This window comes from Meleagris gallopavo, chromosome 2 (assembly GCF_000146605.3).
Source record: "Meleagris gallopavo isolate NT-WF06-2002-E0010 breed Aviagen turkey brand Nicholas breeding stock chromosome 2, Turkey_5.1, whole genome shotgun sequence".
NCBI classification, from domain to species: domain Eukaryota; kingdom Metazoa; phylum Chordata; class Aves; order Galliformes; family Phasianidae; genus Meleagris; species Meleagris gallopavo.
The window spans coordinates 66,635,408-66,661,627 of NC_015012.2; the positions used below are offsets into that span (position 1 = coordinate 66,635,408).

Below are 26,220 nucleotides of genomic sequence, written 5' to 3' on the forward strand. Positions count from 1 at the left end.
ACTGTAAAGGTACTTGTTTGCTGTTGAAAGTGCTTAATGTATTTCTGAAAGGAAATTGCAGGAAGGCACTGGATATTTATTGCAGTATTGATTTGACTTGGCAATCTGCTGATCTCTTTAAGTTTGTGCTCACTGCTTATTTACTTAAATGAAGATTACTTCATGTTCAAGTGGATCCTACTCCCAAAACAGAAATGATGAGTTAAAAAAAAAAATTAACACTTTTACATTTCCACGATACTGTGTATAAATGATTTTCACAGTTTTGAGTGTTAATGTACTTAAAATTGTTAACAAACTAATTCCCATGCACTTCATCGTGAATGAAATACAAGAAGAAAAAAAGCCAGGCATTGCTTCTTCTGCAGCCACTTATTCGATTCTGTCTTATCCCTGTCTCAGATAGTGTCACCATATATTTGCATGGTCTTTAAATTGTTGTTTTTGCTAATTTTGTTATTAAAACAGGCAACAACAGAGAGACCTTTTATACAAAAGCTGTTTCGACCAATTGCTTCTGGAGGACAATTGCACACTCTGGGAGATCTTCTAAAAGATGTGTGTCCTAGTGCTATCACCCCTGAAGGTACCGTAAAAATAACTTTTATCCAATAAAATTATGTGTCATTATGTATTTATGTAGTATGTGAAAATAATAAGCAAAATAAAAAATAATGGGGGTTTTTTTTGGAGGCAGAATTATGTCTCAATATCAGAGTGGAAGATTTTACTCTTCCTTGGCCAATTACAGCACCCACTATATATCACCTGCAGTGTTTGGAGAGGATAAAAGTGCGTCCTTTGGCACTCCTGAAAAATTTATCCCAGGAAATTTTAATTTAAATCTCACCTATGCCTTTGCCATTATGCTGCTCTTAATAAAAGCATTCATATTTTATCTTCTGCAATTTTAACAAATATTCTTAAAGTAAAATCAACAGAAGTTTTAACTTTGTTTATTTTGTATTACATTTTCATACATCAAACTCCAAAATGGATTATAATTTAAGGCTTTTTTCATGTTGAAATCTGACTTTTAAAAGCACACCAGAAAATAAGACATTTATGCATGGTTACTAACAATTCTTGTGTGACTGGATACCAGTTATATTATGTAGCATCATATAATTTCATACAATAGCATTTGTTAATTAGCACTTATAATCATCTTTTGAATTCTGTATTAGCCCAGAGATTACAACTGTTGGAACTGTGATGGGGTAAATGGAAAAGTTATGTACTCTGCAAAGTGACATCAAAATTGTCTAATGTGAAATGTTTTCCATCTTGTTCTTACCGTTGTTTCTTATCAGTCCCTATAAAAGAGGTGATTGTTGTTTGGGTTTTTTCAAGTCAGTAAATCACAATCAATTTTGAGAAATTTATGATAGTTTAGAAAAGATTGTGACACAACTTACTGGTGCAGTATTAACATTTTTTTACAGTAGAACACTAAACTTGAAATCAGTGTAAAAATTTATGAAATGTCATGGATTTCATTAAGAAATACGTTGACCTTAGAAATTGTCTGACATCAAACTATTTTTAACTCCTTTTTAACACTTGTTAACGCATGTGAGCAATCATTTTCAAAAAGAACGAAATATAAGAAAAACATGGCATGTTGCTAGTCTCATGCCACTTTTTCTTAAAGCAGCTCTAAATTTCAGAGCATAATTTTAGGGAATTATATTATCTAACTGTCCAAAAGATATAAACAATATGCAAATGGATGCTTGAATGTGGGCACAAGCAAGTTTAGCCATCTTTAAGTACTTGAGTTTCAGGATCCTAGAAGCAGTAGTGAAAACAAACAAACAAATGGAATTTAAAAATATGGATAAGAAATACGTATTTTAATTTTGAAGACAGGAGCATAAATTAAATGAAAAAACCTCAAAAGCATTTATACAGAAGTTATTTCAGGGTATAAGGGGATGCTTAGTGTAATTTAGTATGAGAGTGCCATGTACTTGACAGTTCCCATTATTATTATTATTATTTTTTTTCAGAAGTTAACAAATGCACCAGCCTTTAATAGCAAGACAGAAATTTGCTATAGCAGTTTCATTTTTGTTTACAGGCTAAAATAAAAAACTGTGCTGTTTACTCAGTGGAGACAGAAAATGGTAATTGCTTGATAGAAAAGGAACTAAGAGAGTTACTGTTTCTGCACTTAAGAGGAGAAGAAGGTTGAAATTTGGCAGGAGGATTTCTTTCTATTGGAATATACCTACCTTTTTGTGTATAAATCTGTTGAGATTTAGCCTACCTCTGATCCTTAAGATTATACTGAGAAACCTACAAACTGAAGGGTTTGCTAACTTGATTGTTCATGTAGATATGAGCTATCTGGGATTCTTTTTCTGCAGTGTAGTTTCTTATTGTTCCTCTTACAATCGGCTCTGACCTTTCTCCTCATCTATTAGGTAGCAGAAAGTTGTCTAAGGTAAAAGCAGAAAATAATATGAACTCTTTGGGGGATGTGAATATTGACTGGTACAAAGAGCCTGTGGAGGGAGAGGTAGACTGACTGAACAAGTAGTCAGGAAGACAATGACAGATCATCAAATGTGATGGGGAGAGCAACTATGAGCAATGCAATAGGATAAAAGAGAATGGGGCAAAAGACAAAAAAATGACATAACTGAACACCTAGAGAGAGTAATTAGGATGTGAGATGATAAAGAATGAGGGAGGAAAAGAAGTGTATTTCAAGTAGATTGTGAAGATGTCCAGATTAGGACTGGAGATCTTGCTGGTAAAGTGATTCAGGTTGTCTAGAGACCTGTTTGGAGAAACAAATTGAATTAAAAATTGAGAAGTCTCTAGTGATCTAATGGGAAAATGAGGATGGATAGGCCGTCACAGAGATAGAGGGAGTTAGACACTAAACAGTGGAACTAAGGCAAAATGGAGGGATGATTGAGAAAGGTCATTTTCCATAATGGATCTTAAGTAGCTGGATACCCCGTGGCAACAGTAATTCTTACTGCTGAGGGACATGCATGGGGAAGGTCAGTGAACAGAATAGGTATGAATGGTTGCACTGCTTTAGGTTTGACTGCTTCAGTTCATCATACACTGTTCCATGGAGGTTCAGCTTAGCCACTAAGTGAGGGATGGGACCTAAGATAATCGGCCATCAACTTCTCTTAGCTCACTGGGAAAATGTAGCTGGATGAGGTGAAAAGGGAGGGAAAGAATGGAAAATGCTGGTTGATCTGAGTGATCGTTTTTGTCCAGTCAGCAGGTACCTTTTCCCACGTGCGCTTCAGTTCAATCTGATCTGTCTCTCACTGACTTCTGCTACTCATCTCTACAGTGTTCCCCAATGACTTTCCTAGTGATACTCCCAGACTGCCATTCATCCTCAGTGATGTAAATCTTCTTTATTCTTTTAAGGCTTTTTTTAGCCTTCGCTTTATTCCCTTATTGCTTCATGCAGCTCTCCTACACCTATACGATTTAGCTCTACACAGTTCTTTTTGTATATCTTGTTCAGTTTGCTTGTCTTAAAATTAGTCCTACTAAGAACCATTGCAGTGCTCTCCTTCATGCATTATCTCACCTGTTTTAAGGAATTCTCTCCTGATACATAGGTCACAGTTATTGTCTTTCCATTCTCAGAATGTAAGAAGAAGCTTTGATTGTTCTCTTGGCTTAATGTACTCATCTCATTTTGTATTTGTACGGGGTGTATACTGTATTACATGGTCATGTTCTCTGTATCATTGAGCTAAAAAAAACCCAACCAAACGAAAAAAAAAAACAAAAAAAAAAACAAAAAAACAAACAAACAAACAACAAAAACCCTCTAAACACTAACTCACCAGTCTGCATAGTGCCACTTTTGAGTTTTAATTACAGAAATATTAGTGACTCTAACTGGGATGACTTATTCCTTTTCTGGCAGGTAGAATAGAATCCTGCTGCTGCTGAATCTCAGCACAACTGTGCTGCTGTAATCTCTATTAAACCAACACAGTCAACTCAGTTCCTCTCTTGCTGATACACTGAGAAATTAACGAGCTACCTCTATCAATGGATACCCATCAACTCAAAATGCAGAGAAGATTGTGGAACTGAGTAGTTTCTGACCACTTTGCTGGTTAATGAGAATTTGCAAACGTTTTTGGAAATCTGGATTCAGTGTGCAAATGTTTTCCTTCAAATGTAGTTATATTCATTTGAGGTTGAGTAGTTGAAATTTAGAAGGTGTCGGAATTGTAGATTGTCTATGCAGTCTTAGTTTCTGTACACGTGCACACTGATCATTTTACTGCTTACAGTTGTTCTCCATCACCTTTCCCTCCTTTTATTTTCTGAGATTTGTGTCTTCCTGGACAGGCAAGGCACATCTTATTGTCTGTGTAGTGAAAGATCATTTTCTGGACTGTTGAAATGAAAGATGGCAAATGAATGTACTTCAGGAAGCGTTATGATTAAGGCAGCTGATTATTGCTCTTTGGAATGGTATTAATTTCTTTCTCCGCTAACAAATTCATTATTATGGGATACTAGACAGGCAGAATAATATGGAACAAGTGATTTTAAAGATGGGAGCACCAGAGAATTCTGGTGAAATTGTGTTCTGCTGAAAAGCTTGATTATTTGTACTTAGAATCAGTGAGGACTCTTAAACTTTGAACGTACAAATGCTAGGAACTCTGTAGTAAAGTTTTAGGCCTCTCATTACTCTTCTTCTCTTTTACCCTCCAAAAGATGGATATTTCTGGCCAAAATTTATTTTTTTACTTCAGTACATCTCTTTCCACAGTAAAATCTTGATGAATCTTTTCTGAAAAAAGCAACCTGTCTGTAAGACTGCTTAAACTTAATGATGTAAAAATTGTTCTTGGACCTTTTTTGATACTGTCTAACTTTTGTTCTCTTAAATGTTGTCTTAATTTATAATTTAAATTTACTCTGAGGCATTGAAGTAATGTGACAAAATAACTGTCCAATGTATGTTAGAAAATCATGGCAAACTTTTTTCCAAATCTCAGTATTACCAAAGTTCAGAATCCACTTGTTTTGTGAGCAAAGAAAATATACTAGTAGCTAATCAGAGGCATGCTTGAAGACACTCTAGATATTGGTGAAGTAGTTTTTTCAGTCTTTTTCTTATTTCCAGAAAATAATTTGGATAACTTTTAAGGCTGTTTTTTAACCCTCTTCTTTGGTGAGTTAATGTGTTGGTGACATTTGCTACATCTTTTTGTTAATGCAATGTGGTCAGTACGAGCTTATATTTCTCTCCATTTTCTTCCATCTGTTGTACTATTTTCTTTTCTTTTTCCTGTATGGCCTTGTCTTTTCTAATGACTTTTGAGCTGGAAGCTTCACGGTAATTTCTGTCTATGGTGACATCCATAACAGAGCTTCATGCCGTGGGAACACGGAAGATATAAGATTTTCAGACACATCATTTGTAGTTCTATATATGAGCTGTTCCTGCTGCCAGACACTTAATGACCACCACAAGAAGAGGGAGGGAACTGTTTCAAGAACCACCCACGGTGTCTATATGCCTTTTCTTTAGGAAATATGGATGTAATTAAAACTCTCTTTTAACTGCGCTGAGAAAATATTTCAATGAAAATAATTTTTATATACATGGATTTAATACATACACTGATTATCAACTGTTGAAAAAAACAATGTTAAGAATGTTGTCAGGAGTAGAAAACATTACACGGTGACATTAAAACACACATAATTAAAATGTTCTTGTAAAATACCAAATCGATATTACTGTGCATAATAGTTTTAATAGTGTGCTTTATTTAAATTAAGAAGCTGTTTATTCAAGGCATTTATCATATGTTGAGATTGTCTATAGTTTAAAAACCTGAGGAATTATTAGCCGCAGCATATACTTGCCTGCTTCTCCTCAAGCTGGTCCTTTATTCAGTTACATGTATATTATTGCACTCAATGAATGCTGTACACACTCTCTGGGTTGTTGAAGAGTTTCATCTCTGCCACAGAGAGCATAGCAGTTTGTAACCCATCAAAACACTGTCAAGCAACTACTACCTTACTAATGATGATGAGAAAGTGGGAAGAAAAGCAGTAGTTTGAAATAGAACAAGCACCTCTTTACCAAGGTATTGACTCATTTTATTTCATATTGATAGTTCTACAGCTGTTTCCTTTCTTTTGCATCACATTTCTTCAAAACTTTTATTATAGACATACTTCGCTGTTATTTGTTGTTCTTTTAATAATCGCCTGCATCCTTTAAAATTCCTCAAGGTTGGACCTCAATGATCTTCAAGGTCCCTTCCAAACTAAGCCATTCTGTATGATTGTAAGATTCATATAACTATTTTTGTAGTTTTTCAAATTTCAGCTAATTTCCTAGTAGATATTTCAGTGAAGTACTATACCATTGTCACTTCTTCTTTAATTCCTTCTTGCTTTCCATCCTTTTTTCTCCTGGTGTTTGATTATATATATTTCTACTCTGGTTTCTTTGAGTCTCCCCCCAATTTTTTTGCTGCTGTATATTAAAACAAAAGATTTACCTAGGAACTGTCTCAACTAGGGACCATCTCTCTCTATCAACATTAGTTTGTCAGTTTAAGTTAAAAGTTTTTCAGCTTTTACAAAGGTGAATGTTGCTGTTACTTAGGGTAGTCAAGAATAATATACTCAATGTCCCCCTTTTATTCCAGTATTCTATATTCCAGAAATTCTATGAAGATCCTTTCCAGCTACCAGTCAAAACATTCAGGTTTTACTTCTTGTAGACTGTGTACTGTGTCATCTTAAATCTAAGCTCCTAACAGATGTCTTTCCTACTTCAACTTGCAATGGCAGCAGTTCTGGTTCTAGAAAAGCAGTCTTCTTTAAAAACAAACAAAACCACCTTGAGTTACTGTTGTTGCAAACAAGATTCAGTGAATTATGGAGCTCTGCAGGCTGAGATGAAGCTTGATACTGCTTATGGTCTCTTGGACTAGTTTGTTACAATGTGTATGCACTTAAGGTGAGGAAGATGTTAAAGACCATGTGGCTTATAAATGGAGCACAAGATCATATGGAGGATGTGGCAGAACATGTTACATAAGGGTATTCTAAAATTGCCAACTGACAAAATTAATTGTCTGTGTCTGAAGGGAGATAAAATCACGGCTATTTTTACCTACCATCTTACTTTATAATTTTAACATTGTCTTACTGCAGTTAGTTAGATTAAGCTGTGTTGTTTACAATGTGAATGTCATTTATGATGGATAAATAGAATTGAGTGTTCTCTATCTGTTGCAGCTGATTTTATGTACCTTATGATAACGGCTCCTGCTGCCAATTAAGGGACCTTTGCTTTGAGAAGTATCAACAGGGAAAAAAGTCTATAATTCCAAGCAATCAGAAAAAAGTTTAGCTCATGTTTACAAGGTTTCCCCTAGAATTATTCCCAAGGATTCAGTTAGGGATGGTGACTCATCTTAATAGAAGAGAATGTACTCAGTATGATCCTGTGTTCAGCAGAATGCCTTGAAAATGCAAAGGGTTAAAGTGGTAGAAAGCAGGATTAACTTGGGGGAGGGAAAGACTTCTTTCCTCTTTCACACCGAAAAGTTTAGATGTTGTGGGTAATGTTAAGATAAAAAATTGTATAATGCAGAAGAAAACTGCTTTCTTCCATTTCTATCATGTCTAAACAATTCTGGATACAATTTTAATTTGCCAGTGTTGTTGAAGTCTTGTAAAAGTTGTTTTGATTTTTGTCTCATGCTTCCTTGAAGCCCCAAATGGTAAACATTTGGACATAATGACGCAAACAGTAGGCTATCAATCAATCCCAGTTTTCACAGTATTGTTGTTCATTCAGAAAAGCTGTGTGAACTGACCTCTTTCTACAGCAGTGTCATTAGTTCTTTCAGAAATAAAATGAGGATCAAAAAGGCTTCCAGAATTTTTCTCTTAAGGCTTGCTGCACTGAATGATATTGTAAAAATTAGTGATCAACTGCTTTCAATTAACTCTCAGCTTTTTTAAATGTATTTTGTATGAGAGGCTACACATTAATTGTTTTTGTTCTCCCTCAGTTTTCTAAGTATTGATTTCCAGGAAATTAGTCAAATAGAAAATACAATTTAGATTAGATTTGACGTGTGGGCTCTTAATTTTTATGCAAGTGACAATGTAACAGAGGAGTTAAGTATATACAGTATGAGTGCCTTTTGGTTGAAGTGAAATAAACCATCAGAGCTCAGAACTAGCTGGACCATGGGTTTACTGTGGGAGTTACAAAGCGAGGAGAGGAGCAGCTCGGCAGTGTCCGAGTACTCACTGCTTCTTGTGAACTGACTTGGGAAGTTTTTACTCCACGTCTTTAGCTAGTAAGTCTGATTGTGCCTTTTGCAGGGCTAGCCTTTGCTTTTCAGTTCTTTTGAGGTGGTGATGTTGAAATACTTTTCCAGACCACCTAAATACAGAAGCATAATTAGCAGTCTTAGGCAGTTTAATGGCTGCACTTTTTTCCCATATGGATATGATAATATTGTAAAGGGCTACAGGCCTTGCAGTGTGAAGACACGCAAAAAGATGATTAAAAGCTCAGAATTTGATTACTGTTAATTCATTTTCTCCTCACTGCTAGTACAAATTTCAGTTCGCTGCCTTTTCTACTGCAAGACTCATTTTAGTAAGTCAGAACTAAAATTTAGGCTACTACTTAACCCATTCTGCCTTCTTTGTGTCATTGACTCAATGGTGCTCTCAGTGTTAGAGGACATAATCACAAACACTGTCTCCTATTTGACATGAGTCATAATTTGTCTGCCAAGCCATCTGCTTAGATTATCCTTCTGTAGCTGATCTCCTTCTTCCACCCCAAAATTTCTCATTCCTATTTGACCCAGTTCTTTATTTTAAGTTGAAGTGGAAAGATTTTTTATTTTTCTGTATTAAAATTGCACGATTTTTGATTCAGTGGGCCTTTTTGATCAAAAGGGATGTAAGTCCAGAGGCTGGCTTGAGATTACTGAACTAATAGCTAATAGTCATGACCATGTATAAAGGTACAAATATTCTGATAGTTAGAATGTTTGTGGCTTTTTGTTAACCATCTTCATTTCTAAACAAGCTCTTTGTTTGCAGAGGACTTCTCTGTCTAAAAAAATGCCCTCTTCTTGCCCTCCAAAAAGTGGAGATCTTAAGCTGGTTGTGGTTTTTCTGCATGGAAATTCTCAGGAAGCAGAAAAGGCTGTTTTAAGGCTTGCTCCAACTTCACCTCAGTCAACCATATGAAGATTATCTTCTTGTGAGCCCTCTTCCCCTTGCCAGTCTTTTCCATTCAGCAACTTTTCTAATATCACAAGAATAGTGTGTTGTTGGTTTTTTTTTTTTGTGACTTAAAAGTGATTTCTGAGCATGCACTTGCACATACATTCAAAAGAGATGAATGCAGAAAGAGGTGCAGTAAATAAAGAAATAATCTTGTTTCTCGGACAAGCCTCTGGAAATTTGTTAAGCTTCAGCTAAAATTGTTCTGTTGGCCACCCAATAAGTTTTATTAGTATCAGACTCCAGACTATTCTCTTTAAATTTGTCAGAAAGCCAGTGCCTTTATTCAGGCACAACAAAGTGTGCCTGAATAGTTTTTATATGTCTGTTATTAACAGTAGTAGTACAAAATGGAGAAAGTAAAATTCTTCACAGAACAGAGTAACTTTTTTCAAAGTTGAGTTTATTCCATTTGGAAACTATAAGGCAGCAATTCTGGAATTCTCTGCAGATGAGAGTTGTTACTACCATCCCAGTGCTGCATATTTTGTGGGCTGTACTAGAGCTACATTTCTTGGAAGGTTTGAGGTGCCATCTCCAAGTTCCTGATTGAATGCTGTGGATCTGAAAATCAAGGCAGTCAAGAAAAGATTGGGAAACTTACTAGAAACAGGACAAGCTATGTCAGTAATATGCTTTGGATATGTGTTTTAGTAGGAAATCTGTTGGAATCAAAAGCTTCTTGACAAAATGTTTTGGTTGTGGTGAATTTCTAGTTTTAAAAGGAATATTTTTTGTGTTTTAGGAGGAGACCTCAGGTTCTTTATGCACTGTATGGATATTTCAGTGTGTTCCCACTGAATTTATCACTTAGACAAAAGATGAGTGAAGAGTCAAAAAGGAAGGAGGAATTAGAGGCGCAGAGAGGTGATGTGGCTTGCACCTGGTCACACTGAGGTTAGTAGCAGAGTTAAGAACGGGGCTTTCTTTGAATTCTGATCAAAATCAGTCTCTCACATCTCAAGCACAGTTCACTCAGTATGAGAGACTGAGGCATCAAAAATTTCACAGGAAACAAAAGCACTTTTCTTGTAGCTTCTCCTATTTTTGCTCTTGGAAGCATGACCACAACAGCTGTTGTATACAAAGTCTGTAGACTAACATGTTTGTTGTTGTTAGTTAGTTTAACAGAAGATGTAACAATGCTCCAAAATACTTTTTTTTTCAATATGGAAATCATCCTGATAATCAAATCATAGAATCACAGGTTCATTTGCTGTGTAATCTATGCTGTCTTTAATACTGTAACTGGTGAAGATGTAACTAGTGAAGATGTAACTGGAGACTTCAGTAGGTTTCCCAGAGATTTCAGGAGACAGTAGTAAGCCTTTGTGGAGGTTTACCAATGTAAAATTCTCAACCAGGATACTACAGTGACAGACAACAGAATTTTGTCCGTGCTTTTAGTTATGCTAATATACAAAAGAAGACTAGAACACCTGATGTTTTCACAGTATGACTGTTAGCAGATCTCTGGTGTGATTGTGCTTTAGGCCAAATAATGCTCTACCAGAAAACTTGAGTGTTCATGGGTTGACAGTAGAGGGCATGTTCTCAGTGGGCAATGTAGATAGTGGAATTTTAGAATAGTTTGGTTTGGAAGGGACCTCAAAGATCATCCAGTCCAACCCCCCTGCTCTGAGTAAAGTTGCTTCCTGCTAGATCAGACTGCCTAGGGGCCCATACAGCCTGATCCTGAATGCCTCCAGGGATGGGGCATCCACAGCTTCTCTGGGTGGGCAGTCTGTTGTAGTGTCTCACCACCTTCATAGTGATGAATTTCTTTATCTAATCTAAAAATACCTTCTTTTACTTTAAAATCCTAGACCTACCATTACATTCCCTGAATCTCTGTTGTGGCTAGGGAGATAATTTTGGCTGATCAGGCTCAAGTTGGCTCTTGCCTTGAGGTAAAGAGAATGTGTCCCGGTCCATTTAATGAGTTTCTTCTATATATTTAAATTAGCTTTGTGTGCTGTAGCCTTATTGGGGGCTAAGTAAAATCATTCCTGTTTTCCTTGATTCTCCTTTGCAGTCTTTTTCTTTCTGCCTTTTTGCATATATGTGTAACCTTATTTTCACAGAAGATAAACATCTTACAGGATTAGAAAGAAGAGAAGCTGCTAAATGGGGGAAAGATTTTAAACTAAGAGAAGAGAAGTTTAGGTTAGATATTAAGAGGAAGTTTTTCGCACAGAGGGTGGTGACAAGGAGGCTGTGGATGCCCCATCCTTGAGGCATTCAAGACCAGGCTAGATGTGAAAAAGTAGTAGCCTTACAATAATATAAGATGAAATAAACCACTAATAAACACTGTATTGTATTTACTTCATTCTATAAGGATTCAGCAGTGTTTGTTAATTGTAGTTACTCCCTTCTTGAATGGCTCATCTTAGTCAATGATGTTGGAATCTTCACATTTCATGGGCAAATATTTTTGTTTGGGAGAATATTTGCAAGAAAGGTGAAATTTGTTCTTATATCAGAGCTGAAGTCTTATATAGTGGCTTGGCACATACAGAGATGTTGTAGTCATTGAAGATATGAATGTCTCTTGTGCCCCTTGCCCTTTTTCCTTTTGGGTATTGTCACCACACTTATCATGGCAAAATGAGAAGCTTCGCTAAGTCCGATATCTTAATGCAAACAGTTCTTCACTGGAAGTTTGCTCTCTTTGGGAAGAGGTGAATAGACTGCAAAGGGCTGCCTGAACCCACCCACATGAATCTAATGAGGTTCAACAAGGCAGAGCACAAGGTATTGCACTTAGATTGGGATAATTCCAGATAAGTATACTGACTGGGAGAAGAACTCATTGAGAGCAGCCCTGTGGAGAAAGACTTGGGCGTCCAAGTGGACAAAAAACTGGACATAAACTAGCAGTGTGCACTTGTAGCCCAGAAGGTCAACCGTATTATGGGCTGCATCAGAAGAGGGGTGGCCAGCAGGACAAGGGAGGTAATTGTCCCTGCTCTACTCTGCCCCATCTGAAGTACTCTGTCTAGGCTTGGAGTCCCCAGCACAAAAAAGATGTAGAGCTTTTGGAGCGTGTGTAGGGGAGGACTGCAAAGAGGGCTGAAACACCTCTCTTACGACGAAAAGTTGAAGGAGTTGGGCTTGTTTAGCTTGGAGAAGAGAAAGTTCCAAGGAAACCATACTGTGTACTTCCAGTATTTGAGTAGAGCTTGTAAACAGGAGGGAAGTCCGATTTTTATGTGTTCTGATAGTCATAGGATTAGGAAGAATAGCTTTAAACTAAAAGAGCAGAGATTTAGGTTAGATGTTAGTTGGAAATTTTTTACTCAGAGTGAGATGATGTACTGGCACAGGTTGCCCAGAGAAGCTGTGGATGCCTCATCCCTGGGGCATCCCTGGGGTTCAAGGCCAGGTCGGATGGGATCCTGGGAAGCCTGATGTAGTGATTGGCAACCCTGTCTGTGGCAGGGAGATTGGAAGGTCATCCAAGCCATTTTGTTATTCTGTAAATTAAAGCAAAGAAGCCACGTGCGTATCAGATACACAAATAGATCTTATTCTGCTACTCCTGGTATTAGGAATCAGTACCCTCCAATGGAAGGTTGGTTGCAGAGCCAGCTCTTTAAGTGCACAAACTAGTACAACAAAATAAGCTGTAACTCATTTCTGAACTGTGTTCCTACATTGTTTTATCCACATGTCTTAATGATATTAATTTAGCGAATTCTTGTTTACAAATATTGCATGCATATGTTAAAAATTTCATGGATCCACTGTTCTGCTTTAAGTGAAAAAATATTTCCTGGACTCTAAAGAAGTCAAAATTTGTCTAAAAAGATAATGTGATAATGTGATAATGTGAGTTGTTGAAGCAAATTCTTCAGGTATTTTTATATGGAAAAATTAAAATGAGCTTCTGAGGAAAATTAATATGTAATCCTACCGTTGAACAAATAGCTATTTTGTGACTTTATTAAAAAAGTTACTGTTCTGTTTAAATAGCCCTTCAGGTATTCCGTTGCTTCTTTATCTACTCTTTCCTATTTTTTTCAAGAGTAAATAATTGCGTTGTGGTAGAGATCACTAAATGCTTTAATCTACTAGCTGCTTAAAAGAACTTACGGTATGTGTACAGAAAGAGAAATGTTATGTATGCAATCTATATTGCCTACTCATTAAAGAACTTATTTTTCAATGAGTAAGGATCTGGAAGAGGGTAATGTAAGTATTTTAGCAAGAGTTTGTATTTCTCTGACAAACAGCACTCCCCTTCTGTTTGTGATCACAGGATGAAAGCTCTCTAAGCTTGTATATGTACATTTTTACTGCTACATCATGTAGTGTGCTCTTAAGATTGAGATCTCATTCCCCAGGAAGCATTTCTGTCTAAGATTAATTGCCCTTTTAAAATCAGTGTTTGATGTATTCCTTTGGCTATATCCTGACTCGCTTTAACCCTCTTTGACCTGACCCCACTGACTATTAGCGCCATGGCTGAAGGAGAAATACTTCAGGTTGATGTATGCAGTACAGATTTGAGCCTGTGGTTTTTCACATCAATGGATTCAATTAGCTGGATTTTTACTGATTAGCTTAGCACAGGTTGGAGAATTTGTCAGACATGGAACAAAATTGTCTGTTCTTACAGGTTAATTGAGCTCATCCATGTTTTCATGTTTACGTTGCTTGTGAAGTTTACTTTGTTAGCTTTCATAATAATATTGCTGCAAGTAGCATTTAAAAAAGGCAAAACTGGTTTATCTTCCTTCCATTAAATGGAGGAAGGTGCAAAACATAAAACAGCAACCATTAGATCTTTGATCTGTATATATCTCCTATCACTTTTCAGGCAAATGTTTTTAAATTATAATTACGTCAGAAAGTCCACATGTGAGTTTGATTTATTTAACTGAGCAGATAAACTAAAAAATCTTGTCATGACTTTATGAAAACAAGTAAAGTTGCTGATACTTTCTTAACTGAGTGTTGCAGCAACAGCAGTCCTTTGCTTTGTCTTGCTAGGAGTAGTTCATCATTTGAGTAGCTGAGAAGTTAATTATAATTAAGTGGGCGATTTGGCTACAATCGAATAATATTTGCAGGCATTATGTGAATTACAGTAACTTGAAAATGAAGTAAAATAGAGGTTGAAAGTTCAAGAATGCCATTAAAAACCTTTAAAAGTGCATACATGTGCATATGCATAGGAAATATAAGATTGTATTTTGTAAGAATTTGCTAGATGTTTGTAAGAACCATACTGCTGAAAACAATGATGTTTTAAAAGTCTTTATGAACAGTTAGCAACAAGAATTCTTGCAGCAAATTAACTTGGTTTATACTAATCTTTATCAAATATTTCAACTTTTCAAGAACCATCTTGGTTACATTTAGCTTCCTGTCTGTACATAACTAAGCCTTAATTTCTGAGGATCACCTGTAGGAAGTTTGAAGAGAAGGGAAACCTCAAACTTGATTAAATGCATGGTACATGTAAAGGTTAACTCATAAGTCAATATTCTGCTATTTGAAAAGTTACACAACTTCTAACACAACCTTTCCTATTGCTCGTACGTATAAATATCGTGTGCTTGCTTGTTATGTGGACGGTAGCTCAATATGCATAGAATTTCCCCTTTTGTTCACATATGCATAGCCAATTTTAAGTGCTTTGCAAAAAAAAAAAGTTTTGATTGTGAATTTGAGTATAATATAAAGCGACACAGATTCATTACTAGTTCAGGGCTTAAGCTAAGGCAAGGAAGAAGGAATATCAGAATATTTGCTGCTAGGTTGTTTATAACTTTTTTTCTTAGAGGTTTGAGAAGTATCTTAGACTCGGTATTCTAAAACTTTTTAAATGCAAAAATTTTCATGATTGAAGAAAAGCACTTTTGGCTTGTAATAAATTATCTACAACAACTATATTAAGAGCTTCTATTAAATACACAAGAATAATTTAAAAAAAAAAAAGACTTTTCATGCAACCTGGATTTACTGGTGTTTGGAGCTAAATGCTAAGAACTTTTTCAGTGAGATAGAAAAAATGTTTTCTAGTTTGTTTACCTACTGCCTAGCTGTTGTGTGATTTGAAGCACATCCCTAATTCTCATAAGCTGTTCTGAAGCTAATTAAACTTCTCTAAGAGGTGGTTGGCCAAATTGTTTTTCAGAAGTGCAGCAATCTAATGTGAAGATTGACTTGTGGTAGAGGATGTCAGGAAATTGAGAGGAAAAAATTGCATGAAGAAAATAATGAATAGGAATAATGCCAAATGCTTTATTTTTTCCCACGGTGTTTAATGATGCTTAATATAGATGATAATGTTGTATATTCACCTACTTTCATTTTGTAGATAGAGAAGTCTAGGACTACTGGATTATCATCCAGAGAATCTAATCATACTAAGAATGGTGGCAAGATAACAGTTTCCTCTCTTTTAATATAATAAATATCTCAGCCACAAGAAGATCCTGAGGAGATAAACCAAATGGCCTGGATCAAAAGTGCAAAGAGAAACACAGCACGAATTCAAGCATAGCTCCAAATCAGTGAATGTGAATTTTACAGCAGTATCACAATGGAGGAATAATTTAAATATTTTGTACAGTTTTGTTTATATAGTTGGGTACTTTGCAAGAACAGAATTCTCTAAGGTTGACACAGATCCAGTTCTACCATAGCCTTTTGGACTAAGAAGCAGCAGTTCTCAGGAGGGGCTCTGGTAGAATGACATCAAGGTACTAGGAGTGAAATTGAGCCAGATGATGTGAATAACAATATAATCCAGGGTGAAGAGAGATTGATATCATTAATATTTTGAACCGTTCATTTTGGAGTATATTTTTTAGTAAAAAAAAAAGAAAAAAAAAAGATTATCTGCATGAGGTTGTTTGACAAACTGAATCAAATTTAACATTCCTTAAAAAATTTTTTTAAGTATTTGTTTATTTATAAAGTGTTGGATTTAATTTACCTTTGATTGTGTTTGGGCAAGGACTGCTCTGTGGCTAAAAGTAGCGTGTGATATTTATGCAGATATCAAAAATATCCAGAGCCTTGAACGTATTTTGGAAAGCTATGACCTTCAATTTCAGCAAATGAATTTATGGTACTTCCAGTGATTAAAATGAGAGATTTATTGCTGCCTGTTAAAAATTTCTACCTGATGGTTAAGTTCGACTCATGATGGGCAATTAAATCTGATCAGAAATTCTTCTCCAAATTGCTCTTTTATTTAGAACAATGTTTGTTCCAGATGCAGAGTAATTTTGAGGGAAAAAACCTGGTTCTGACTAGTGTATTCAACATACATTTCCGCATATGAATTCTTCACCTGAATCAGCATCAGTGGCTTTCCCCAGCGTTGGCAGGATTTGCAGGAAGGAATGACAAGTCATTGCTGTGCCATCGTGTCACACATCAGCCTCTAAAGCTTTGAGGTCAGACAGAACCTTTTGTTGTGGCTAGGCTATTTTAGAGTCAGCTTCTCGGATTTTTTATTTTCTCATTCTTGCTCAGAGTAGAGTGAACAGCATATCTTGCCAGTTGCGATCCAATATATCATCATCTGTGTTTCTCTTTAAACTGCTAATTACTCCAAAATAGGGGAGTGGAAGGGAATAGTAATTTTGTTAGCTTATGTGTGATTAGAGGAAGGTGGAAAATATGTTAAGATTGCTGAGGGAATGAGTAACTTCTGGCAATGGTGAGACTGCTGTGAATAGCAAGGTTGGTCGTTTTTGCGATGAAGTTGAATTCACAGAGAAGTAAGGAAAGCCTTTGACCTTTGGTTGAAATAGACTATTGTGAAACTTCTGAAAACTTGTACTAAGATTTCATTCCTAATTAAACAGTTTTTAAAGTAAAAAAATCCTACTTGATATAGGATGTGTAATTCCATTAGACTTCGAAGTACGAGTTGCTTAAGAACTTTGTATCAGGAAAGAGACTTTTAATGTCTGCTCTATCAAATACATGTGCTGAACTCAGTAGGAAGAGCATGTGATCAGTTGGTCTTGAGATGAGACCAAGCTCAACATTTTTTTGTCTTCACTTACCGTAAAACTGTGCAGGTATTGAGTACTGGTAGTACTCAACTAGTAGGTAGGTAAGATTTGTTCAAAATGTTTTTGTATTTGAGACCTTTATATTGAGGTCACTGCTGCAGTGAAATCTGAATTTCTCACTGCATTTCTGTACTTCATTTCTATTGCACATGCACCTGTCAGAAATGGATTGCAGAAATGTTCCAGAATCATTTGAGTTCACAAATGGTAAAACTGAAATGTTTTAACAAATCTTTTTAAAAAATACTTAAAAAAATGAAAAGCATAAATATTTGATTTATATAGGTTGATTTCATTCCATAGCTTGGTTTGCTGACAAAGCAAAGAAATATTTTGCCATAAATGAAAAAAGATGTGGTGTCTGACTAAACTAAATATTACAAAAGTAGTGTTAAAATATTAATAAGTATCCCTTAGGTATTTATTTATTTATTTGTTTGTTTGTTTGTTTATTTATTTATTTATAAGTTTACAAGATTCTATGAGCAGGTGCAACTTTGTGGCACATGTAATAAAAATAATTGCTTTGCTGTAAATAGTGTCTATTCATTATCAATTTAAGCTGTAGACATTGGGATTATTTTGTTTTGAACAGGTTCTTGAACAGCTAAATGCTGTTTATCAGTTTCAGTTCCAGCAGTTGAAAGATTACTGTACAAATTGAACGATTACTGACAATATTGCAGTTTTGGGGTTTTGTTCTTGTTTTTTTTTAAAGACTTAAAAGTACAGACCTACTTACAAGTGCAGAAAGTTACATTCATCGAGTGCTTGTATTTGTTTATATCCTACAACTGGTGCACAAGTCATTGGACCACAAGACTTGTCTGGGGCTGTCTTTTCTCTGCATATTGCAAAGTAACCAGCCTGGCCTGCCTGCAAATGGGAGGGTAACTCCAACCACTATCCAGTTCTTTCTTACTGCTTGTGGTTACAGGTTAGAACATAAAAGCTTTGAATTTATTTGCTTGCTATTTAGTGTAGTCTTCTGTAAAAGACTTGCATGCAATTCATTGCTCTTAACCAAAAACAAACAAACATTAGTTTTCAGGGAAATTTTAACTTTTGCTTGCCAGAGATTTGTTTTGAAAACAGTCAACAGTATCTGTAAGTGATGGACTTGGTAGTTGCAGCTACATGTGAAGCACAGTACTGAAGGTTACCTATCTGTAAATAATTTCCTAAGGGATCCTAAGGAGGCAGATTAAAGTCTGCCCCATAAAGATGTCAGGGTGTCTTTTCAGATTCTGAAATGTCCAAGGCACCATCTGTGAGCACACATGGTCAAGGAGTGTTTTGGCTGCTTGAGGTACCTGCACTTAAAGAGCTGTTCTGCTGCCTGGTGATGCAAAGTGCAGGAGGGATGGAAAGGAAAGCAGCTACAGAAGAGTCACAAAAGAGGGAAATCTTTGCTCCCTGTTATACTGTGTGGTATAACCTGTTGTCAGGAGTACCATTAGTGATATCTAATCCAGAACCTGTGATGTGTTTTGAAGATAAGCAAGCAAGTTTTTATAGCCCATTTCACATCTGAAAATGCTGGAAACTACTTCTGTTACATTGTTCATAAGGTTGGTAGTGCATGACATTTTCCTTGTTTATTCTTAGTCCCTACAATTTTTAGTATCGCTGTCTAATATATTCCTGTGACCATTTATCATGCTAGAAGCACATTATTTGATTTCCTGGTTTGGAACACAAGGTACTGCTTTCCCTTCTGGGGTTTTAAAGGCAATTTAGTAAGTAGTGAGTCTCTGAATAAGAAGGGGTTCTATATTGTCCATTTTAATGGCTGCTCTCGATTCTGGGATTTACTGTGCAGAGGACTTGCATACAGAAGATTCTAAGTACACTAGGGAAATTCTTGCTAAATCCAACATGTCTTGCAGTGTCTGACAGTGAAAGGATTTAAGCCTGATCTGTGAGTGGTAGGAGGCAACAAGTCTGAATGGAGGCATTTCAAGCCATGAGGTTTTAAGTAGTGCATCACAGTGATGGAGGTTGGCTAGAGACGCTGGTCTTGGGTAGGTGAAAGGGAGTTTCTAGCTGTAGCATTTCTGAGCATTGTGGTGCTAATATGGGTGAAAACCCAGGAATAATTCCTCCTCACCATTCTGCTTGTAGACACTTGAATCCATCTGAAAAGCAATTGGTTTTCTTCACCTGCTTTAATTCTTCTCTAAATGGAGATCGTCCAGTAGTATTTATATTACATCAGGAGTATGTATAACTATCTGAATTGAGGCTGAATAAGCTAATTCTCTTGTTCTGATTTTGAGTGTTTAAGTTAGCAAGCAGTAATTTATATGGCTAAATGAAATAGAAAAACTAATCGTGAGTTACCATGACATTGCACATCTTCCTAACTTCCCTGAAGATTATGTATTTTCTCTTCTTTGTTCTCTCTCTTTTTCTCTCTCATTAATTATTGAATATGGAGGGTTTTAGAGGAAGCTTAGCAAGAGCAAACAGTGTAGTTGGGCATTCTCCTCAAAGAGGGTTAGTGGAGTGGACTGGAGCTGCCTGAGGATGAGGAGCGCTTTGAGGCAGTCTCACAAGGGCTCTTTTGAGATGCAGCAACCACCACCATCTCATTTCCTTCCATCAGATGCCTAACTCCAATAGAGTCCTATACCAGTGCTTTGCTTGGCTGGATCAAGGTGGGTTCCTGACTGGGAGACTGAGATAGAAATCTGTTTCTTTCCTTTCAATCTGAGCTGACCATTTCTCTCTGTGCTTTTTGTATAGTGTTGGAAAACTTCTGACTACACATTGTATGCCTTCAGGTGCATACTCTACATTGCAGCCTTTGAGTTAAAGTGTCTAAGTTAGGTAATCTGAAATATCCCCAGAATGTGTTGGTATGCAACAGGTAGTCTTAGTTGTATGCCTTCTACAGATGGAACTTCGTGAAGTTTGTTGGTAAAACTTTATAATCTCTGCTTATTTGCCAACTTTCAGGGGCTTATAGTGGTTTTTGAATTCAGGAATTTTCACAGGGAAACCAAAGGAAAAATCACTTAATTCTTCGATAGCCATTCTGGTAGCAGATGGCTTAATTTTTTTGTCTTGGGCTTTTTTGTAAATGCTAAAACAGTATTTATCACTTGCACATCAATTCAATAATACTGTAAATGCTCTGATGTAAATAGTTACTGTGTACACACTCTGTAAAATTTTCTATGAAATGTTTATTGCCTAGCTTTCATTTTTCTGATATTTTCACTTCTTCTTCTTCCTTAATTTGCAACAAAGTAAAAGAAACCATCTGTATGTCATATGATAGCTAGCATGTAACCCAACTTTTTCTTGACTTAAAAGGAGAAGTCAGTGGGGTGACTAGAAAATTTTAACATTGCTTTTGAGAAAATTCTGGGGTTTTTACTACATTACACTCTGCGTTGTAAAATGGCTCCTGACAGTTATGATCTTTCCAGGTTTGGACCTCATGCAGCACAGATGAGCAAAGTTATTAGCTCTAATTTTTATAGATATAATCCAATGACATGGCATTAATCTTCTACTTAATTAAGCAGTTTATATCTTATGTCACTCATTTAAATATATGTTGCATTTAGCAACTTGTACTCTTGTACAGAGGCATTCCAACAGTCTCTTTATACTTCGTGCAACAGAATATGGAATGGGGAAGGAGAGAACAATACTTGGTGTGTCAGATCCACAGTTCCTAAAAGTTTACAAACGGTAATGGAAAGAAAAGCGTTATGCAAATCTGTTACAGATATAAACTAGGTAGATGAAGCTTTCAGAAGAAGCTAGTAAATCTTCAAGGACCCAGATCAGAGTGGTAATGTGGGTGCTAATTAGACAGGCAGCTCTTGAGAAAATGAGTATTTTTCAGCAAAGTTTTTAATATATCTGCTGTTTTCAGCTTTTGTTACATAAAGGAGAGGAGCTATCTATGAGAGAGACTCTGTATGTGATCAAAATGGAGAAGTTACTCAAAACGTGAAAGTTGAAGAAAGTTTGTAACTTAAGTGAGAGTTTATGTTCTATAGTAATGAAAGGAAGGGAAAATGCTGAAGTAAAAACAAAGGATTTTGTGGAAGAAGTTCTACAGTAAATACGGATTTAGTAGATAAGATCTCTTTAGTCAAGCCTCCAGGGGAGCAAGACTTAAGGAGAAGTGATGCTTCCTCAGAGATAATACTAAGGCACAAACAGCACTAGTGCAGAAATGTAGACTCTAATTACAGCATAAATTCTTCATTGACCCCTGGGACTTTCTCAATTTGCTGAGAAACAGAATAAAAGATTTGTATGAGAAAGGGACAAAGTTGGTAGGGAAGAGGAAATGGGGACATGCAGATAAATTGCATTTCATTTTTAAGCGAAAGGCATCAAGTTAGTACACACACGCACACATCCAAAAATATTGTTATTTAAAAAACAAGTCAAGGAAAGTGTTTATAAGCTTTTCCTACAGTCATTAGAAGGCGATGCTCAAATTCTGAAATTTCTAATCCATTTTAGTGCAGGATTTTGCTAAAAACAGCTGCGCATGGGGAGCTAGCACAATCTGGACCTAGGCTGAACTGTTCATAAACACTGACGTGTGTAATAGCCAATCTGTGTTTGCCATGAGCAGAGTGGTTTCAGATTAATCTTTTGTTTTCTCTTTTCTTTAACATGTGAAATTTTTTCATTAGATTACAGTGCATTCTTGAAAGCTGTAAAGAAGCCAATAGCTTTCTGGTGAAACTTTAGAGGTACTAAATTGACCAGATAATGTCCAGGTGGAGAGTGATTGTGAATGATTCGCTGATGAAAAAGGAAGAAAGAATTGAAGACTGTCCTGACAAGAATTGAAGAAGTCCTGGCCAGACTCTTAATGTTTCTATCACTCAGACCATTTATAAGAGCATTCTTGCTAAATTTACAGATGAAAGAGATGTACGAATGACTGCAAGTTATATTTAAGGGCAGGGTTCAAATCGGGAAGAAGTGGAAAATAAAGGGTTTTTTAAAGGAAAGAATATGCATGATAATACATTTGAATTATTGTGTGAGTTTTATTGTATGATGTGATCAAACTTTGTAATAACACATCTCTTATATTGTCACGTAAGAAGAAATTCTTCTGTGATCTGTGTTTACAGTTTAACTCTTGCTGAATTTTTTTCCTGAGCTTTGAAGGCTTTTTCCCATGTATGCAGTGACAAAATTGCTGTAACATAAGTCTGCAAACTAATACTGTATTTTCTGCCATCTCTGCATGCAAATGAGATCTCTCTGACAGCTAACTAATATTATGAAACATAGACAGCTGTCATCAATGTTACGGCTGATTTGTGGAATACCATAGGTTGACTTTAGTTTGAAACTGTTAAACATATATTTTACTTGATTTTGAAAATATGGGATATTCTTAGCTTCTCAGCATGAAAACTTGATTACTGGAAATTTTTTTCTTCAGGAGTAGTACTTGATGAGTAGTGTTTCAACCCTATAAATACCTGTTCTGGTTGGAAATACCAGACGTTTATTTTACATGATCTGCTGTTTTCTGATCTGTCTGCAATAAAGCCAGAAACCAGCAATTGTTCATACTTAATCAAGAATGATAACATGTATACTATGCCATCTATGGAATCAAGCTTTCTATTTTTCATCAGTAATTTTTACAGAATACAATACCATACGTAGTTAATGTAACTAATATATGATGCTTTATTTTAGACAAACATCATCGTCAGCTTCTGCAGTAGGAATTGTTTGTAGTATAAAGTTAACAGTGTATTTAGGAGTGACTATTCCTAAAACAATGTTGCCTGTGCTGGAATAGGTACAAGTTAAAATACAAACTTTTTCAGGCATTTTTGAAAGCATTTAGGCTACTGAACACAAATAAGATTTTATCTGTCTTATAAAGTAGGAGTTATGCTGTAACTGGGGGAGCTGAATAAAAGAGCCAATAATGGTACTTCTGGCATCCTATATTCTCCTTTCTCTCATGCAGCTCTTGGGGCAACACACTGGTTTAGTCTGTTCTGTAGATGGTAGGGGGATAAAATGCCAGTTAGAAAAGACAGTGGTATTTCTGCACACTGAATTTGGATTTCACTGTGGTGGGTCCATGTGAGAAAGCCAGAGTATGGTATAAAAACAGCAGAAGGTCACCGCTTACTTTTTTTTCCCCCCTAACCATTATTTGGAGCATATTTTAAATGCACTTCTCATATCATGACTCTGAAATAAATTTTCATTTTCAGGTTTTTTTTAGTTCATTTTGTGACAGTTATGTCAGTTGCTTTAGTTGGTTCCCATCATGTGAATCAAAGGATCAAAGTACTTGCATCCTCCGGGACAAGTATAAATAAAAAGAATTGAAATATTCTTAGAATATTTTTTTGTCGTACTGGGAATCATTTACAAACATAGCTTTTCCAAGAGATGAAACTAAGTGAGAAAAAGCTGGTGCCAACTCAGTCTTCTGAGTAACTTTCAGAAATATTGCTAGATTCTCAAGTAAATTATTCTCAGCAAAACAAAATTACTTCAGGAACATTACATATGTTATGAGTTGTTTGGTTTTTTGGTTTGGTTTTTTTTGCGCATACTCTTACTTATTCAGCAGAAAGCATATTAAGTATTAAAAACATTTCATCAGTAATTTTTAGGAAGTCTAATATCTTAAGCATACTCACAAAAAATATTCGTATGGCTTATATCTGGGAGGGATAGATACACCTTAAACGGTGTTGACACCGAGGTGTGATTTCTGTAGGGAAAAAATAAAAAAATAAAACTTGCAACTAATGGAGAAGAATGGTGCTTGGAGGAAATTTCATTTTAAACCAATTTTTAATTGGAATTATTTTACCTTAGTTTCTTTCTTAGATGATACCAGTCTCAGCTTTCTCCATGCCAGTACTTCCTGCTTTTCATTCTGTTAAAGGCTGAACTGTGTAACACCAATTAAATCTACTGTAAATTAAGTATAAGTGAATGTTTAATCTTTCTATGAACTTTGAATGATGTACTTAGTGGTTTCTCTTTTTCTTTGAATTAGATGGAGAGAAGACGACTCAAGTGATGATTCATGGAATTGAGCCAATGCTGGAAACACCACTGCAGTGGCTAAGCGAACATATGAGCTATCCAGATAATTTTCTTCACATTAGTATCATTCCCCGACCTACCGATTGAAACTTGGCTATATTGGTATGAGGATCATTCTCAAGGTGGAATTCTAGGGGCATGTTAACTACTTGCTTGTATCAGTCTTGAGACAGGCAGCCTGACCAGAAAAAAAGAAAAAAAAACAAAAAATGAAACAAAACAAGAAGTCCTCACTGCTGCAAGCCAAACAGGAAGAGAGATCCTATCATCAGATAAGGGCAATTGGGCTGATCTTATTTTGCATCACTGCTGCTTTTCTTCACCGCTGTAATTAAACTTCAGTTGCGTTATGAAAGAATTTACAGGACCTCTGCAAGTCTGCTGTTTTCTTGTAAAATGTAATGAAGCTGAAACTGTCAGCTGAAGAGCAAATGGAAATACGCCACTCGATTATATTTGTGATCACCAAATAGGGCTATTTCCTAAAGCGGTAACGTTTCAACTTTAGAGTGGAAACATTGGTTTAGTTTTCTAGAAAAGTTAGGCACTGGCAGACTTAGTTACCAATAGCTTTTTTGTAAAAGATCGAATTACTGTAAACCCATCTTTCCTTAATGAGAATGTCATGTTTACAGTATGTGTATTGGTATGCAAATGATCTTTTAACTTTGATAACAAACAGCCAGAGATTTTAAAAGCAAACCCATCAGCATGTTTTGTCGTTTAAAAACATGCACAACTTAATAATTTCCAAATACTTTTGGTTTGTATGCTGTCACTGAGTACTCCAGTATGTGTATTATTCCAACCAGTTTTCATAGACAACATAGAACGCTGTTGTAGGATAATTTGTCTCAGGATTTGTCATGACGTTTCTTTGTGTTCGTTTAATTTTTTTTTTCTCTGAGAATATTTTCTTTAACTAGTTCAAAAAGTTTGGGAAAAAAAAAAAGTAAACAAATGTTGCAAACTTGTATCCTGCTGTTTATTCCCTTAGACAAGAAAACAATTAAATTGTAGGATGACCGGCAGATTTATTGCTTTTTAATAATTTTTAATTTTTAGAAAGCTGAGGTTTTTCCAACCTAATACTTCCTTGCTTCTGAGTTTAGTTTTTTTCTGTGATCCTTGGGCAATCAGTCTGAAATTTGAAAGATTATAATCTCATCGCACAGAACTTTCCTTATTTTGGCAAAACTGTTCTTAGGCTATCGGGGTGCTTTGTTTCTGAATGTTCTTACCATTACAGCTGCTGCTAGGATCTGGACACTTTTTGTGTTATGTTGAATTCGTCAAAGTGTGTGCCATATTGCTTTGTCTGCAGTCTGGTTGTGTGTGGCACAACGCTGTGTTAATAGTAGACATATTAGCAAGTATGTCAAATGTTATCAAATACATATTAAAAAAAAAGCATGACATTTTTCTATCAAAAAGAGTGTAGCTGTTGAAGTTACTACTCAGTTATGACTTGCAAATGTCCTGATAACTCCCACTGCTGTTCCCATTCTGCTTGTTTCTGTTCTTTTTGCTAGAATATTTACCTGTAGCTGGGAAAGAACAAAATGGAAATCAATCAAACAAACAAAAAACTCTTTTAGAAGAAGGAGGGAGGGATCTCCTGGGATGAGGATAGAATTGAGACTAGAAAAGCCCAAAGGGCAGAAAAATGTCAACGGAACAGATTAGATAGTGTTTTAAATGTAAATAAGGAAATGGTATTAAGGAAATGGAAGGAAAAAAGTAATAGGGAAATAAACATATGCTGTATTCTGTGGGATGTGACAAACCTCTA

At 35.9% G+C, this 26,220-nt stretch overlaps 1 protein-coding gene across 1 annotated transcript; it reads left to right on the forward strand.

The window, feature by feature from the left end:
- The first annotated feature begins 209 nt into the window (after positions 1-209).
- LOC109366168 (autophagy protein 5-like) lies at positions 210-24,648 on the forward strand. Its single transcript, XM_031552519.1, has 2 exons — positions 210-586; positions 24,379-24,648. Exons 1-2 carry the CDS (start codon positions 424-426, stop codon positions 24,513-24,515), a joined length of 300 nt encoding a protein of 99 aa, XP_031408379.1. The 5' UTR covers positions 210-423; the 3' UTR covers positions 24,516-24,648.
- The last annotated feature ends 1,572 nt before the right edge of the window (positions 24,649-26,220 follow it).